The sequence below is a fragment of the Mauremys reevesii genome, linkage group 11 (genome assembly GCF_016161935.1).
Source record: "Mauremys reevesii isolate NIE-2019 linkage group 11, ASM1616193v1, whole genome shotgun sequence".
Classification (NCBI taxonomy): domain Eukaryota; kingdom Metazoa; phylum Chordata; order Testudines; family Geoemydidae; genus Mauremys; species Mauremys reevesii.
The window spans coordinates 14,766,112-14,784,319 of NC_052633.1; the positions used below are offsets into that span (position 1 = coordinate 14,766,112).

Sequence of the window (18,208 nt, forward strand, 5' to 3'; positions counted from 1 at the left end):
AGGAATTTGGACTAGATGATCTCCTGAGGTCCCTTCCAACCCTAATAATCTATGATTCTATGAACTTCTAACCTGATACAATTATAGCAGAACAAAAATAAGGGGTAAGGGCCATCCCCAGAATCCTTGCACTACTTGGAGATGTCAGTGTGCTGGAAGAGTTAAAAACGAAGGCATTGATACACTAAAGTACTTAAAAGGGTCAATGGGACTGTTTAAGTACCTTGTTGAATCAGGACATGACTAATTATTTTAAGTGAGTTTGTCTGTTACTTAAAGCTATAGATTTTTCCGTCTCTTACTATGTAAATAATTTCTTTGGTTAATCAGCTGGTCAGCTGCCTAGTATTTATTAGTTGTTGGTTAGACTTTGTCGAGCGAAAGGAAAAGTGACTGTGTGTATAGAAAAGCTTAATAAAGTGATATATGTATGGCATAAAAAGGTAGCAGCAGCAGCTATAATAAGGCGGTTTTACGTGAGTTCTGTGGGATAGTAAAGTATTACATTCTGCAGGAAATCTGCCTTACATCATATCCCTTATCTCCACTGTACCATACGTTGTGCCTCTTCCACCTTAACTGCTTTTTGCCCTGTGCTTGGTATTAAAGCTATTCTTACAGCTCTAACTGCTTACATATAAACGGTCCTTTTAGAAATATGAGTTAATGCTCGCTGAAATGCTTGCTATAGTACTGGTATGAGCAAAAAAGACACAAAGGGCCAGATGCTCCTCTGTTACACTAGGATAAATCAGTTGGTCAATATGATTGCATCAGTATAACTGAGAGGTGAATTTGGCCCCCGTGGTTTCGATTTTTTTGTGTCTACACAGATCAGAGATTGTTACACTATTTACTTTGTATGTTTCTGATTATAAGTACCTGTAGCTCTTTCATTATTGTTTGTAAAGTGAGCTTGGCTGTAAGTTGCATCTAATGAAAATGAATCTGAAACTTTGCAAATGCTTATTCTGTTGCAGAATATAATCAACATAGTGCTTCTCTCAAACAATGGAGCAGTGGCTATTTACTTAATTCCAAACCTCAGGCAGCATCAGGAGCATCTGAACAGTTGTCAGAGGGAAGAAAGAAAAGGCACCTAAGTGAGACAGCGATAGGTAAGGGAAAAATAAGAGTATATAAACGACTGCCCTTTCTGAAAATACCCTTTTAGCATTGGGCCCCACACATTATTCTAAATTGTTTCCTGAAATAAATGAATGGATACCTTTATGAAATTGTATTTTACAGAGATGTGAGAAATAGGCTCATAATGCACTATGCAAATAATAAATGTTCACCATTTAAGGCATGCCATTTTCTGCTGGTTTTTATTTCTTCCATACCCCCGACACTTCTCACCCCAATTCTACTTAGTGTGATTACAAAACTAGACATGCTTCTGTTTTTTATTGTTAGAATACTCCTTAAGGAAATTGCGTAGCCATACAATTGCATTTGTGTAATACTAGGTAGTGTGGGTTTTATTATGTGTTGTTTTTTTTTTTTAATGATTCTCCATGAAACAGACCATGGGATAAATTTGTAAATCATACATCAACCATTTCTGAACTCAGTAAGCTATGTTTCATTTATTGTATGCTGTGGTTCCTGATTCTGGTTTCGTTTCAAACTGTTAAATGTAAGAATTGTGGACAAGACTCTGAATAGGGATGGTGAGTAACTGGTGTTTTTAAAAAGGTGCTAGTGGTGATCATGATAGGTAGTTATAGACTACACTGAGTAAATGAATTGAAACAGCAGTTAAAGATAGAATTCTATAAAGCACCTAGGTGAATATGACCATATAGGGATCCAGCACAGCCTCTGTAAAGGAAAATAGTGTCTCACCAGTCTCTTAAAATTAAACTGCACAGTGGATAAAGGAGAATAGATGGATATAATGTATTTGGAATTTGAGAAAAACATTCACAAACGTAACTTAAGGAAACTAAGTCACAGAATAATAGGAAAAGCAGTTAAGGAGTAAAATTTGGATTAGAGACAGAAACAAAATTTTCAGCGTGGAAGAATAGTAATAATGGAGGACTCAGGGTTCGAAACTAAGACCGGTATAGTATAATATATCCATTAATATGGAGGAGCAATGAAATGGCAACACTTGCGGATGACACCAAATTGTTTTGAGTAGTCGAGACTAGAAAGAAGAATGAGGAACTTCAGAAGGACCCAACAAGGGTAGGTGGCTGAGCAACATGTCCGTGGACTCAGTGTAGACAAGTGCATTGTAATGCTCTCTGAAAACAACAATTTGAACTACTCACACGCAATTATGAACATGGCAATTCCTATGATTGTAGTAATAGCACTTAAAGAAAGGTACAGCTTGACAGTATAAACCTTTTTAGAGAGTAAATTCTCTGGGGTTCTGACAATTTCATTGGGTTTTTTAAAAAAAAAAAAAAAAAAAGAAAGAGAGAAAAAAAAATGGTGATATTATCAGGGTTGCAATTTCCTGGTGCCAGCATGCTACATTTGTACATAGTGCCAGAAGGTGTAGCTCATTAGTGCTATATATGTATTCCTAATTTGGGCTCTGTCTAGGAGAAATTATCCATGAGGAAGGTCAGCAGCCTGGTGAGCAAGGCCAAAAATAAAATACTCTGTGCCAGGGAGTTGCAGAGTTGCTTATGAGAGTTCATATGCTTGGCCCACACTGTGCATTATGATGCTTTATCTAGAGTCTGTTACCTCTTTCTCCCGCACTGGATCCACTGCTTTTGACAGACCCTCTTTATGTTTAGTTAGTGTTCTAAATATGTTTAGTTTAGTATTGGATTTTCTTTTCTTCCTTCACGTCGGGAGGAGAGAGAATTGGGAACAATGGTGGTTTGCTTTTAGAGTCCAAACAAAATTGCAGCAGGGGCTATATTCACTGGGATTGAATAAAAAATACCCATAGATTATTATTTGTCTAGAACATTGAATCTACTTTAGGGAAATCAGACTTGCAGGTGAGAAAACTGCCTTTGCCATTGTCATCTTTGCTGCCATTCCACATACCCATCAGTCAGGAAAAAGCTGATTGGAGGCTCTAATGGCTATATGATATATAACCCAGTCAGGGAAGGCTACTCTCTCTATTCAGGTGATGTCCAAGATTATTCCCACAAACCTGATTATTGTTGGATGTACGTAATCTGGTAGCTTCTGTAAAGGAGGCAGGATCTGACATGATGAGGCTGCTTCCGAGAGGGAATTACCCCCTTGAACTAGAGAGACTGTTTTTTGGGGGACAATAGTGATGGAGGTGAATTTGTGATGGATAGAGCTGTATAAGTGATTATTTTTACAGCTGGTTGTTAGGTGTTCATGAAATCTCAGATGTTCAGCTGTGGGCTTTTCAGAAAAGACCTCGCTTGCTACTACATGGGGAATATTTTTCATGTAATAGACTAAAAAAAATTCTATTTCCCCCCCCCAAATCTTTTTGTGGCAGGAGAAAGTAACAGTAGGTTTGAAGCTTTTTCCTTTCAACATGCAGAACCGGAATCCCATAACGATTTTACTGCCGTGACCCATGTCAATCTGATGTCTAGATCTACCCAAAACACCTCATCACAGGTAAACGAAAAATGAATATATTGATGAATTAAGTAAAACATCACCAGAGAGTTGCAAAAATTAGTAAATAAAAAATAAGAGCCTTTCACACTGTACTTTGCTTTACGCAGTTTTACACGTCTAGTTAGAGTGAGATTACTAGTCTGTATTGGGAAGGGAATGTTATAAAACACAGAAATGCATTCTCAAAGACAAGTATTTCATAGACCATGAATTAGTTTATCAGTGAGAACTTTTTAAAAAAACACTGCATTTAAAACTAATGAAATGACTTATGATTTAAGTCCTCTCCCCCCGAAACTGTGACTGGAGGCTTTTATAATGCCGCCTCCTGATGGAGCTACACAATATTGGCTGGCAATGTAAATACAGTTGTGGTACTTTATCCTGTTGCATCTTGATTTACCAAACCATGACTATCTCAAACTCCTATTTACTGAACTACTAGCAAAGCCTCTGGTAAAGTGGTGGTGACATCCGGACCCCATTGAAATCAATGCCAAACTTCCCATTTATTAGAGTGATAGAATTTCACCCTAGACGTCTTCAGGTTTCAGCGCTTTGGAACTTTGGAATTCTGTAGGACAGAAATATGAAGACTTGCAGTTTACAAATACTTTACCTGATAATCGAAACCTAAGTGATGTTCCCTACGCAGTTTGGGTAATGAAAATTCTATTGAATTTCTTTCCTTGACTGAGTCTTTTACACATCTGCATCTAGTGGGAACTTCTTTCCTTTACCACAATGAATGAAAGCGATTTATTCTGAAACAGGCTTTTTCAGCTGAAAACAGAAAGCTCTATAATTTAAATTGAATCATGTTTTAAACCCAAACCACCTACTGTAATCTCGAAAAGTCAGTCTACACACTTGAGAGAATAGGTTGAATAGCCCCAAAGAGGAAAATTCTGAGAAGTTTAGCATCCTCTTATCCCTACAAAGGGATTCTGCAGATTTGCCATCTAGATTGCTCTACACTGATAAATTCATTTCATATACTGCATTTAGGCTCTGACCTCTCGGAATTCTTATTTTTATCGAGTACAAGAACATCTGTGTAGTGGTCAGGTTATAGGTTAGTAGATTTGGTCTAGAATGCCTTCAGTGTAGCCTAAACATTATGAAGAATAGAGCTATTAAGAGTGGGATTGTCAACAGTGGTGCTCGGCATTAACTGTAATTGTGAAATCAGTGTTTAAACTTCCATTGAAGTCAATGGAAATACAGTTAATCCAAAACTAAGTACTTTTGAAAACGTCATTCTAAAAAGTTACTCTGCGTTTGTCTATCTGTTAAATATACAAAAAAATTTAGTTCTGTTGTCTTGTAGTTAACATGCAGCTATTATCATTAAGCTAATGACTCTTTTGTATTATTAATTGTTATACAGCATAACTCTAGACGGAGACTGAGAAGTGAGAGCTCCTATGATATAGACAACATTGTTATTCCTATGTCACTGGTTGCTCCCTCTAAATTGGAGAAGCTGCAATACAAAGAAATCCTTACTCCAAGGTATGCTCATTTCCCCCTCTTTGCACCCCACTGATATTTTTTTCTGTTTTCATAAACGTTCCTCCTTTTCCCGCCTGTTGCATGAAAGAACCCCCCAGCAATGGGGCAGATTGATCCAGGGGAAATGGTCACACTGCACACAGAATGATGTCTGATGCACAGAGTAAGCAGACTAAAAATAAGAGGAATGTTTTTCTCTCATCTTAATTCTAATACTCATTGCAGACACAAATGTGTGTTTTAAGAAGATTCTCTCTCTCTCTAAGTAGTTAGTTGGAGATTCTTTTTTTTTATGTCTTAGTTCAGCTAAAAAAAGCAACCTCCCAATAACATGCACAGAAAAACACATACCTGTACATTTTTTAAAAAATTCTGATTTTATTAATTGAATTTTACTTTTTCATGTAGGATAACCCCATTATTTCTGATATCTGGTTCTCTAAACTTGTTTAGAAAACACAGATCCTTTGATTCTTGGAACAGCTTAAACAAGTTTTTGTTAAACTAAATAATGAGTAAGTCATCTAAAATAGCAATGCCTAGTTCTTTTATCTGCAAATCTCTGACTCATGTTTCAGGTTTTGGCTGGCTTTATTTAAAGGCTTAAAATAATATTAACGGGACAATGTTAAGGAGCTCAGATTCTGTATTTTTTTTAAAAGAAAGATTTTCTAGAACCTAATGTTAGAAGACACGTTTTCATGATTTGTATTTAAATTAAAATAATTTTATTTAAATATTGACATTCCCTACAAAAATTGCAGCATAAGTACTGCAGCATTGTGCTATTTAATGAGAACAGGATAATCTCATTCCACTGCTGAAGTGATAAAACGTTCCATTTGGCTAATCCTGTATTAACTACCCTTCTCTGATTCATAGCTGGAGAGTTGTTGAACTTCACCCTCTGGGGCGATCTCATGTAGATGAAGAAGAGGTAAGCTACATTTTAATGAAACCAAGAGTTTAATACATGGTTTATCAGTGTATGTTTTCAGTAGTCACTGGTTTCATGAAAACCCCTGGTAAGTCTGAAGTTGTAAAAATAAGATGATTGTACTAACTATGAATGTAAAAACATTGCATGAACACGTGTGTTTTATATACTTATTTTGTCAGATGTCTCTTCTCCCATCCTACCAACCTCTTAGGCCTGGGCTACACTAGCGGGGGAATTCAAACTAAGATACGCAACTTCAGCTATGCTATTTGCGTAGCTGAAGTCGAAGTATCTTAGTTCGACTTACCTGGCCGTCCTCGTGGCGGCGAGTCGACTGCCCTTACTCCTCCTGCCAAGGTGGAGTACGGGCGTCGATTAGTGGATCGATTTATCGCATCCAGACGAGACGTGATAAATCGATCCCCGATACATCGAACACTACCCGCCGATCCGGTGGGTAGTATAGACGTACCCTTAGTGGCAACACTAATGGGTGATGGCAAGATGAATCTCCATTAGGAACCAAGGAGATGAAAGAATTGGGAGTCAGTGGTAGTATATAAGCAGCAGCCTACCCACATCCTAGAAACAGGAACTCTAGCTTCTTGCACCGTGATTCTTTTTTCTTTTCCTTTTAGCCCTAAGATTAAAAGGAAAAGAGGAAGGAGAAGAATGGTTATGAAAGAACACACAGAGAGTTGAGGCAACTAAGGTTTTCTATCTCAGAACCTGCACCTTTTTAGGCAAGGCTCTAGCACCCCGGGGACCAGCCAGTGATTCAGCAGCAAGTCCCTTCTACCAGCCTCCTTCCCCAATCACTGCCATTCTCTGTCTGAGGACTGGGATACTGGAGATCCAGTGGGAAACCCTCTTCAGGGAGTGGGTAATCAGGGGGATCTCCAGGTTTGCTAGCAGCCCCTTTTCCTCTGCATTGTCTACAAGCAGCACCAGAAAGCCAACTCCTTGGGCTTGTAGCAGCTTAGCAGGTATTTTTGTCTCTTTTTTTTTTTCTTCAATTTATTTATTTTTTGGTGGGGGGGGGAGACTAGGTTTTTTTCAGACCCATCTCTGTTTGCCTACTCCTTGCCTTGTAGTTTGCCTTTCCATTGGTGGGAGGGATCCACTTCTCCTTCCAATTTCCTGTCTGAAGCAGTGCAGCCTGCAGCACTCTCCTCAGCAAACCATGAACAATTTCTTCATCACCCACTGCTATTGTTCTTTCAGGAGCATGGATCAGCCAGCCTTTTTCATGGCAGCCCCCGGGCTTATTGGTCTGGGGAGCATTCTTTCCTTCAAGCAGGCATGCAGGGCATTTCCCAGATCCAGTGTGAACAGACCAGATCCATCCTCCAGTCTGTGGGTCCTCCTCCTCCCCCCCATGTTTCTGTTGCTGTTTCCCCTGACCTAGGTCAAATGCCTAGCAAGAAACCTGCCATTTTTGCTACTTTTCCAAAATCTTTGGAGGTATCTGATTTCTATCTCTTATCGCTGACCTGTCCCACTTGCCTGACCCCTGCTTGGACTAACAGTAAACACAGCAGTTCCAAGACCAGCATCCAGACTTGATCCCAAACAAAGATATTGCTGCCCTCCTGGATGAGAATATCCTTCCTAGAGCCCCTCACTCTGAGGGCCCTTTCTGTGTGGGGGCTAGTGCTCCAATAAACTAGCCAAGGAGTAAACTTTTCAAAAAGGTTCTCTCTCCCTTTGAGACTGAAGAGGTAATACCTTGCCATGCAGCAATCCTAGAGGTTATTCTGAGGAGTGGGATCAGGTAAACAAATGATCTCCTGGCTCCAGAAAATACTCCAGGTCACAAAGGATAAAAGATTTCTTCTTCCCAAGGTAGATGCCACCTCTTGTCTGGTGAGATTCTTCGTTTTCTTACAGATTCTACCTAGGCTGCCTTCTTCCTGTTTAATGCTGCCTTTGATAGGCTCATAGATTTAGAAGGAACCCCCTCACTTGCTACAGCAGCTGGTATATCTTTGTTTGGAGGAGGAAGGCTGCATTGAGTACATCACAGACCTTTCCTACAAGGGTATTAAGCTGTTTAGTTACCCTTACCTAGCTGTTCTCCAAAGGAGCACTTCTTGCTTGTTTCCTTAATACGGGGTTTTGAAATTAATGTTGTCTAAGTTGAAGGCTGTAGCCAAACATATTTGTAATCAATACTAGCAGTTTATTTAGTAATTGTTGTTTGTTTCCATAGAGACACGTACTTTAATATGTTATCAGTGCGGTGGGGATGAGTTCATAAACAACTTTTTAAGGTTGGAGGATTCTTTTTAAAGTTTCTCAGGAAATTCTTTTGATTCATATTCTCACATGGCATCTGGTTAAGCAGAGTGGAAGCTTGACCAGATGCTGTGGAAGGATCCAAACCTAGGTTTGGTTAAAGCTTTTTCCTCAGACCAGTCATTAGACATCCTTAATGGTGGACATACCTATTCATTTTATTTTTATAGGGGGTGTCTGGGGGGAATTGAGTTCTTCAAGTGCTTGTTCATGTCCATTCCAATTAGGATGTGTGCGCGCGCACAGCAGCCAGAAGTTTTTTCCCATAGCAGCATCCATCGGGTCAGCCTGGGTGCCCCCTGGAGTTGCACCTTCATGGCGCTCAATATAGAGCCCTGCCACCCGCCACCGCCTCAGTTCCTTCTTACCACCAGTGACGGTGGCTGGAATGTCCCATAGCCCCTGCTTTTGCAAGCACCTATCTCTGTGTTACCTGTTAGCTGTAGTTAGTAGTAGTTGTTATAGTTAGTCTGTTGGGGGTGTTCCTCACCCCCTTCCGATACCCGGAGCCATGGTATGCTGCAGTCCCCGGGGTTCAAAAAGTGTGAGGTCTGTGCTAAGCACATGCTGCATGTTTAGGGTGCCTAGGTGAAGGTCACCAAAAGGACCATTGCAGAATTTGCCATGAGTTTCGCCCCAGAACTTTGAGCTGCTGTTCCCTCTCTTCCAAAGTTCTGCGCATGGATGCAGCTCTTCGCCCCTATTCAGACCTGGGGACCCTGCTCCCAGCACCACCTTCTCAGTGCAGAGTGCTCTGGCACCGTCATCCAGGGAACTGGTGCCAAGAAATGACTCTTCCCGAGATTCTCTGCACCGTCATGGCTCCTCCCGTAGGCAGGTAGGCACCGGTCTCAATTGCTGGTGCGTCAGAAGAAAAAGAAGCCAGAGAGGGATCATTCTCCCCCGGCCAAATCTAAGGAGCCAGTGACTATGAGACCCCAGTTGGGCCACAGCTCCACATTGCTGATGAAGGCCATGTCCACTCCTGCCCCGGAAGGGCGGTTGAGTCCAGCCCACCCCGCTCGCCGGACCTCAGGAGTCAGCAGCTGCAGCTCCCATCAATCTCAGAGGCGTTTAATGCAGCTCAGGACTTGTGCCTCATGGCGCCGTTCTCACCTCTAGGGAGGGACACATTGCCAGCATCGACAGCACCAGTCTGCCGTGCAGTACAGTCAAGAGGGAAACCGGCTATGCTGTCCCGGCGCTCGCCTTCTCCACAGTGCTCTGATGCCAGTCGTTCGGGAATGAGAGCCCAGCCGGTCCCCTAGCTCCTGACGCTCAGCGCCGCGCAGTGCAGCTCCTCCGTGGTCTTCTTTTTCGGAGACGTCGGAGTCCGACTCCTATCGCTCCGACACAAGTAGAAGCAGGAAGTCCAGGTCAAGGCAGGAGAGATGGACTCACCCGGCACCGTGGCCTCCGCAGTTGCAGAACCTGGGGCAGTGGCCCGTCCATCAGAGCCAGGGACGGAGCCAAGGGTGACGCTCAGCAGCAACATCTGTAGCCTTGGCTACTTTTGTTCCAACCTCCCGCCCCTCAGGGACCTGCAATCTCCCAGGCACCAGAGCCAGCTATAGAGGCACCAGTGCTGAGTACATTGACACCGTCAGCTGCGGCAGCGGGACCAGCGCCAGCACCATCACCAGCAACGCCTGCAGTGCAGCCCCGGCATGGGTGTCCTCTGTCTCAACACCTCGGGACACAGCACCGTCCGGGTCAGCTCCAGCCTGGGAATCCTAGGAGTCCTGGGACCCCTTGGGCACCAAGGGAAAGGAACGGCCACCCTTTATGAAGGCTTCTTCCTCCTCCTCACCAGATGAGGCACTGGTTGGCACCACTATAGCTTCAGCTCTGGAGGACAACCGGGTGTTGCAGCAGTTGCTGCGGCATTCAGGTGGAGCAGGTAATTGAGGATGTGGATCCCATGGTGCACATCCTTGTGCCCTCTGGACCCACACTCAGTACCCTACCTCTTATCAAAATTATATCTGCCACAGCCAAAACTTTGGCAGACCCCAGCCTTGTTGCCCCACCCCCCCAGCTAAGGCATTACTTTGTGCCATCTAAGGGTTGTGAGCATCTATACTCGCACCCACAGCCTAATTTCCCTGGTTGTGGACACCAGCGCGAGCGGCAAGGTTACCAGGGACCCTCCCCTAAGAACAGGGAGGCGAAAAGAGTTGACTTTTTTGGTAGAAAGGTCTAGTCTATGGGCGGTTTGCATCTCTGCATTTCAAACCAGCGGGTCATTGTTAGCAGGTACTGCTATAATACATGTGAAGCAATGGCAAAATTTGCAGAGCTGCGGCCACAAGACTTCCATGCCAAGTTCTTGGCCTTGAGCAAGCTCATCTCCTGATCTTCCTTGCAGGTGGCACATGACGGAGCTGATGCAGCCTCCAGGGTTATGGCTACAGGGGTGGCCATGAGAAGGGGCTCTTGGCTGCAAGTTTCAGATCTGTCATACGAGGTCCAGCAGACCATTTGGGATCTCCCCTTTGAGGGTGTGACTTGTTTTCCGAAAAGATGGATAAAAGGTTTCATAGCCTAAAAGGTTAAGAGCCACTCTCAAATGGCTGGGCCTCCATACTCCCACAATCTCCTCTGCGGTTCTACCAACAACAGAACCAACAGGACAATTCCTGGAGGAGGAATTGGAGCAGTAGGAAGAGGCTGCACCTGTCAGGCCAGGGCTCTGGCCAATCCAAGCCACCTCCCAATTCCAAACCAGCCTTTTGGAGGTGCAGTCGAGGATGGCTCACCAGAACAAAAACTGGATCTACTCCACCTTACCTTTTTGTCCCGACTATCCCCTTTCTACCATGCATGGTCCCGTATCGCTTGGGATTGCTGGGTGCACTGCACAGTAGAGAGGGGATACTCCATCCAAATCTGTGCCCTCCCGCCCTTCTATGCCTCTTCCCTGTCCCTCTTCAGGGACCCCTCTCATGAGCAACTCCTTATACTGGAGGTGAACTCACTCCTTTCGCTAGGGACAGTGGAAGAGGTTCCTCAGGAGCAGAAGGGCAAGGGTTTCCTATTCCCAGTATTTCCTAATACCGAAAGCCAAAAGCAGGCTCAGACCCATCCTAGACCTGCAAGAACTCAACAAGTTCGTGAAGAAGCTCAAGTTCTGCATGGTTTCTCTGGGCCTTTATCATCCCTTCATTGGATCCAGGAGACTGGTATGCCGCCCTTGACTTGGACGCATACTTTCACATAGCAATAATTCCGCACCACAAAAAATACCTCAGGTTTGTGGTGAACAACAACCAATATCAGTTCAAAGTCCTCTGTTCAGCGGCACCTCGCATGTTCACCAAGTGCATGGTAGTTGTGGCCGTATTCCTCTGCAGGCAGCAGGTACAGGTGTTCCCATGCTTCAACGACTGGCTCATCAAGGGCTGCTCCAGAGCTCAAGTGGAAGCACAGGTCGACTTCATAAGGGTGACATTTGACAATCTGGGCCTTCTTCTGAATGAGGGGAAATCAACGTTGTCTCCAGTTCAGCAGTTAGAATGTATAGGGACAGTGCTGGACTCACCCAGGCCAGGGCGTACCACCTGGAAGTGAGGTTCCAGGCCTTTGGCAATATCATTCGAGGTCTCAGGCAGTTCCCCACTACCACAGCAAGGAATTGCCTGAAACTTCTAGGACACATGGCAGCCTATACCTATGTGGTGTAGTGGGACTTCGGCATTTTCAGTCATGGCTAGCATTGGGGTATCGGCCAGCCCGGGACAATTTGGACATGGTTGTAACCCTGCCTCGCCAGGTTCTTGACTCCCCCCTGTGGTGGCTCAACCCACAGATAGTATGTGCAGGGATTCCCTTCTCCAGCCCTCAGCTGTCTCTCTCCCTAGTGACGGACGCATCAGCACTGGGCTGGGGAGCACATCCGGGAGACCTCAGAACTCAAGGCCTCTGGTCTCAGGCAGAGCTTGCTCTCCACATCAATGTCAGAGAGCTGAGAGCGGTGCGCCTGGCATGCCAGCCAGACTTTCCACATCCACTTATCAGCCAGCTTTGCAAGCATGTGCATTAGGGCCTGACCCAAAGCCCAGTAAAGCTAACGGGAGTCTTTCCACTGAAATCTGTGGACTTCGGATCAGGTTCTCCGTCCCCAGCAGCAGCTCACGGTGAAGCTGTGTAGTGCTAAGTTCAGACAGATTTATCACAGAACAACGCAGCTGCAATAGTTTGTGTTCACATCTAACAGTTACAAACTCCCTCATCCATTTTGTAAAATGATGTACCTAACACTGTTGCAGCAGAAACCACATGGCTGTGTACTGTCTGTTGTAGGGTATTACCAGGGTCCAGTGTGCTCTTTGGCAAAACTTAACCTAAAATCTGTGGTTAGTTCCCTCGGGCTTTGTCTACACTACAGACCTTACAGCGGCACAGCTGTACTGCTAAAGCTACACTGCTGTAAGGTCTCCTGTGTACCCACTCTATGCCGGCGGGGGAGAGTTCTCCCAACAGCATAATTAAACCACCCCTAATGAGTGTCTCCTGCCAACAAAATGCTGTTCACACTGGCTTGTTGTGAAATTTGTCGGGCAGGGAGGTGTTTTTTTTCACTCCCCTGATTGACAAAAGTTTTACCAACAAAAGTGCTAGTGTTGACAAAGCCTCAGTTCCGTGGCAGCTGACTGAAGGTTCTGCAGCACCTTCAGGCACACTTACAAAATGGAATACTGTATTGAATTAAGTAGGAAAATTAACAGTGTCATTAATGTAACATCCATTGTTGTTTTAAAAACAAGGTGTGGCCATAGCACCCTTCTGCTCTGACCATCCCGAGGTGCTCAAGTGAATTTTTGGGCCATTGGCAGCCAGAGTACATTACAGCAGTCCTAACATTACAGCAGTCCTGAACCTGTTCTGAACTCTATGCCAGAGAGCGGGCCTGTGGAGAACTGGTCCTCGGGTGTCTTGAGGAGGGCAAAACACAGCTCCTTTGTGTGCATATCTTTGTTCTTCTCAGCTGTGACTGAGCAGCAACCTCAATTTTCAGTGTTCTGCGGAAGAAGTAAGAGTCAAACTGTCTCAAAGTGCAGGGCAGATCTGGTGTCTGGATCCAGACAGTTTCACTTAGCAGCCTGTGTCTTGTGCTTAACTGAGCAACCAAAATTCTCATGAGCTTGGATCTAAGCATCTTGCTGGAGTTCTGCAAACCATTCACTAAGAAATCTTTTGTGTAGAAATGGTGACTATTACCTGCTGGGTTTCTAGTAGGAATGTGGCATTTCACCTTTCCCCCGGGGCCTTTCATTTTAGAATGTTTTTTATTCTTAATGAGGTCATACTTACATTACTCCACACTCAAAGCACATTGCTGCTTCTCACTCCTGCAGCATGAGTATCTTTTTTCTTTTTCTTTCCATGCACCCTTCCATGAAACATTAGCTTAGAGTTGTTGCATTCCTTTATAACCCTCTAGGCTCCTGGAACTTGCCAAGATATATTGGAGCAGGGCCGCCCAGAGGGGGGGGCAAGTGGGGCAGTTTGCCCCAGGCCTGGGCCCCGCAGGGGCCCCCACGAGAATACAGTATTCTATAGTATTGCAACTTTTTTTTATGGAAGGAGCCTCCAAAATTGCTTTGCCCCAGGCCCCCTGAATCCTCTGGGCAGCCTTATATTGGACTTCCTCTTCAAGCAATTTTAGTCTGTTCTAAACATCGTTTTTCTGGTTGCAGATATGGTAACCATCAGTCTGAGCAAAATCTAAGCCCCTATGGCCCATCCTCCATTTAAACTATTTCACAAAGACAACGTTGTGTTGTATCTTCACCTCAACTTTTTCCTCCACTCCTCCAAAAGCTTCATAGTATGCCTGCTTAGGTCGGACTTTAAAATATGGATAGGTCCAAGCCTTCTAGGAAATCATCTCAGCTGCTCATATTTGGTAAGACACCCAAGGCAGTCTCTATTCAGAGACTGTTTAAATTGGATACATATGATAGGCTAAACTTACAAGGCTATGAGTAAGCAGGAGCTCCAGTGCTGAGAGAATTAAGGGTTCTTTTGGTAGTGCTCTGTGTGCCTTTCCCTCTCCCCTTTGCCATGTCTCCCTAACAGATTTGTAAGTCTGCTGCACAAAGTTCAGCTTATCCAGCACTGTTCTTTCAAATGGGAAGCCCGACGGAAGGATGAAACACTGTTTTCTGAGTCTTTTTTCAGCTAAGCACTTCCAAGCACTGCTGCTGTTCATTGTTCTCTGCGGAGGCAATTTTTGAAGAATGGAACTTGCTTATTAGTAACTGGAATTTTCCAAATGTATTGCCTCTGCATTTCTACACACTGCACCTCATCCCCAGACTTCTGTTGAGTCTTGGATGCTGAAGTAGAGAGGAACTCAGGCCAGCTGGAGACACCGGCTTTTCATAACCTTGAGTAGAATTCTTGGGGTCATGGTTAATGCTCAACATTAACTTTTTTTAAGGATACTATTACCTAGGGATCTACATGCTTAACTCTTAAAAACTTGATTCGCTGTGCTACTTTAGAACCAAAATGCAAAGGAATCTGACAGTTTACATCTCTGAAGGAAAATGTAGTTGCTCTTAAGTGCTATAGTTCACTTCTGTGTCCTGCCCTGGAAGAGACACAAGTGTGCATCCACAAATGTAGTACATTTCCTGTTTATTTGACTTACAAGTAAGTAACCTTCCTCTTACTTTTCAATCTAGTGTAGTCCTTGATTATTTCCATGGGGTGAAAATAATTCTTATATCAACTTGAGATCCCCACCCCCTTCCAGACGTGTAAATTAGCAGGCTAAAAAGTTGTATCATGTAGCCGTACTTTTCTTTCATATTTTAACATGAACACGTACAGTTTACTGTACCTTTGTACCCTCCAGTGCACATTTGATACTTTTTGGTGTGGGTGTGACACAGAGTCCCCACATGACTGTATATAAAACCAGTGTTTTCATCTTTAGTGATGCTTGTAATCATGGCAGCAGCCATCTCTCATTTATAATTACAGATCGAAGATCTGTCAGATGAACTTTTTTCTTCACGTCATGCAAAATATGAAGAGAGAGAGAAAGCAAGGTGGTCATTGTGGGAACAGAGCCGATGGCCCAGAAGAAATAGCAGGCAGGTGTATTGTCATAAATGGAGGACTCTTACAGAATCATTGGGATTTTCTTTTTGCAGCCCAGCAACTTTTAGAAATCCTATCAATAGAGTGAAGCATCTTTGAAAATGAGGGTATTCCCCATCAAATAGTTTAGCAGTACGGTATCATGCATATTTAATTTATTGCTCTGAAAGGAAAACTATATAGCTTTAAATCTTAGGAATTTAAAGAAAATCTAGGTTATTGGGATATTAGTGAATAAAATCTTAACATTTTCTGAACCCATCCCACTTCTGCTGTTCGCTGCCGTGCTCAGTAATTATTGCCTTAGTCAAATGAATAGGGTGTCACTTCTCACTCAGTAATCTCTGATTTAGATGAAAGAATGGGGTGTCACTTCTCTGGATCTAAGACTGAAAGTAATTGCATTCAGAGACCCACTTCAAGTACTGGATTCTGTTAAGTTTGTACTTTCAAAAAAAGTTGTCAAAGATATTCAGATGTATTTAAATATTTTATACCAAGGTCAGCTTTGCTTTAGAGTTCTGTTTTCAGGTTTTCTTTACTTCTAAGCATATAAATAAGAAGCCATTATTAAAAACTTATAGTGCCTTTTTTCTTTTTAAATAAAATCTGAATTGTTTCCAGTCACTTGACAGCAGTTATTAAACAAAAGCTTTTTTTCTCATTTTGTCTTGTACTAGATCTTATAGCAAAAATGCTGAAGGACAGCAGGGACAAGATCCAGTACTGAAAGAAAACCATCATAACTCATGTGCCTCACTGCGTTGTGCTGCTGAAGCTGCTTCTGATCTTACTTCAGAAATCCACAGTTCTGTATGTTTAAGGGTCCCACAGTCTTCAAAGGAAAATCAAGAAGCAAAGGTATGATGGTTTTTGTAAGTAAGGGCCTGATCCAGTGCCCAAAGTTTCCCTGACTTCAATGGGTCTTAGATCAGGCTCTAAAACTGCAAATGTAAGTGTTCTCATCTCTGATTTTTGGATTGCATTTAGAGCTTCTGCAAATTACCGGATTGAGATCACTTCCAAATGAAGTCCTCCATTTGTCAATAGAATAGGAACAGCACAGGCAAAACTTTCACTACTGGGTCAAAATGTCTCAGCCTCAAGATGAGAGAGTAGCAGGCTCTCTATTAATACATTCTGTAGCTTTTTTTCAGAGGATGCCAACATGTGTTCCAAATAGTACTGATTGTGATGGTAATCGATGCTCTTAACAGTAGAAAATAGAGGATTCCTTTTTACATCCCTTGCCCCTTATATTGTAACTGCATTGTTTAACCTTGGAAACAATGTTGGGATACAACTTATTTAAAAGATTCTATACAAAATGAAGTTGTGCTGTATTACGCCAAGCCACATTGAAAACTGGTACCCAGAAGAATGGTATTCTTCCCTGTAGCTGAAGAACCCTGCAAGCACTATAAAGAACAAGACGCATTTGTTACTTGATAACAGAATCATTCTGCACATAGCTAACCAGGACCCCTCTTTCCTCCCCTCCCCCCTTTGACTCCTTTCAGTCTGAGCTGTGGGAACTTCGGGTTTTTCCGTTAAAGGATGAAGACATAGAAACCTTACGGTGCCAAGACCAAATAACAAATCAGACTGAAAGTTCAAGTACAGCTTTCCACAGTGACTCCCTCTGCACTTCATGTACTCCCATCACTTTGCCAAACAATGGCCATCCACCAAGAAAACAATCCACAGAAGAGCTGGAAGACTGCAAAAGTGTTTTCCTGGGACTCTGCAGCACAAGAAAACACAGGTGACAGGGAATAATGTGGTTCATTAAGAAAGCCGATTAAGATGGAGAAAAGTATAAGGTAAAATCTCTGTTATTCACACAAGAAATAACAGCACAATTCAAATACTGTATATTAGCAGCATATAATATATTTTCTTTCTTGCTTTGTAACAGGCAGGATAAAATCCCAAACGCAACACTTTTTCTTCTTCCCGAACCACAAGAGAAACTAATTATTTCAAGCTAGAAGTCTAGTATTCCCTGTGTTGAAAGTGGGCGCACCTAAATAGCTGGCACGGTTTACTGCTTTCTGTTGTCATATTGCCACGTTCTTTAATATTCTTCCTTTTTTTTCTTTCAAATGTGTTTATGGTTCTGATGGATTCTGGGACAGCAGACCACACTTTATTCCTTTAAACAAACAACTTCAAAACACAGAAAAACTATTTGAAAAGACAGTGAGGAGGAGGGGGTAATTTCAAATGGTTTTCCTTTGGTGGCATGAGCATGTGGCAATACCTGCCTTGTCTGAAATCCCTTGAATATTTAAGTACCAGTAGTTTTTAAATGACACTTTCAGACGCCTTATATTTGGCTTAAAATGAGTCACTCATTCAACTCTATTGTTAGTTTCATGCAGTAATCCTCAAACACTAACACACAAATATACCACTATATTTCCATAGTTGATTTCTTTACTATACGAAAGGTAGACAGTTTTCTATTTCAGTCACATGGGGAGCAGAGAAGCCTAGGAGTGGTGAGGAAACGAAGATTGAATTAAATGAAGATGCAGCTCTGAATTTCATTTTGGATCATCAGATATTTGGAGACCTAACTCCTAGACCTGCAGTAGCTAATGCTGCTTAGAACTGTGTGCTGTAATATCTTTCCAACAAGTATAGTTGTTACGATTTCTAAGCGATACCTTGCAAGGGGTTCTACCAAGTATGCAAAAGCAGAGTGACTAACCAGAAAGGAAAACATTGTTAATAAGGACATCAGAAGGG

At 42.9% G+C, this 18,208-nt stretch overlaps 1 protein-coding gene across 5 annotated transcripts in view; it reads left to right on the plus strand.

Annotated features, from left to right (window-relative positions):
• Positions 1–17,514, plus strand: part of KANSL1L (KAT8 regulatory NSL complex subunit 1 like) — a 96,978-nt gene extending 79,464 nt beyond the window's left edge. For 3 of the 5 annotated variants that reach the window (XM_039494669.1, XM_039494671.1, XM_039494670.1), the window contains exons 9-16: positions 981–1,118; positions 3,461–3,585; positions 4,979–5,103; positions 5,986–6,040; positions 15,335–15,447; positions 16,135–16,315; positions 16,975–17,277; positions 17,373–17,514. In XM_039494669.1, the coding sequence (XP_039350603.1) occupies positions 981–1,118; positions 3,461–3,585; positions 4,979–5,103; positions 5,986–6,040; positions 15,335–15,447; positions 16,135–16,315; positions 16,975–17,223 (986 nt within the window). In that variant the 3' untranslated portion in view covers positions 17,224–17,277; positions 17,373–17,514. The other 2 variants (XM_039494672.1, XM_039494673.1) reach the window with 2 other exon arrangements.
• The last annotated feature ends 694 nt before the right edge of the window (positions 17,515–18,208 follow it).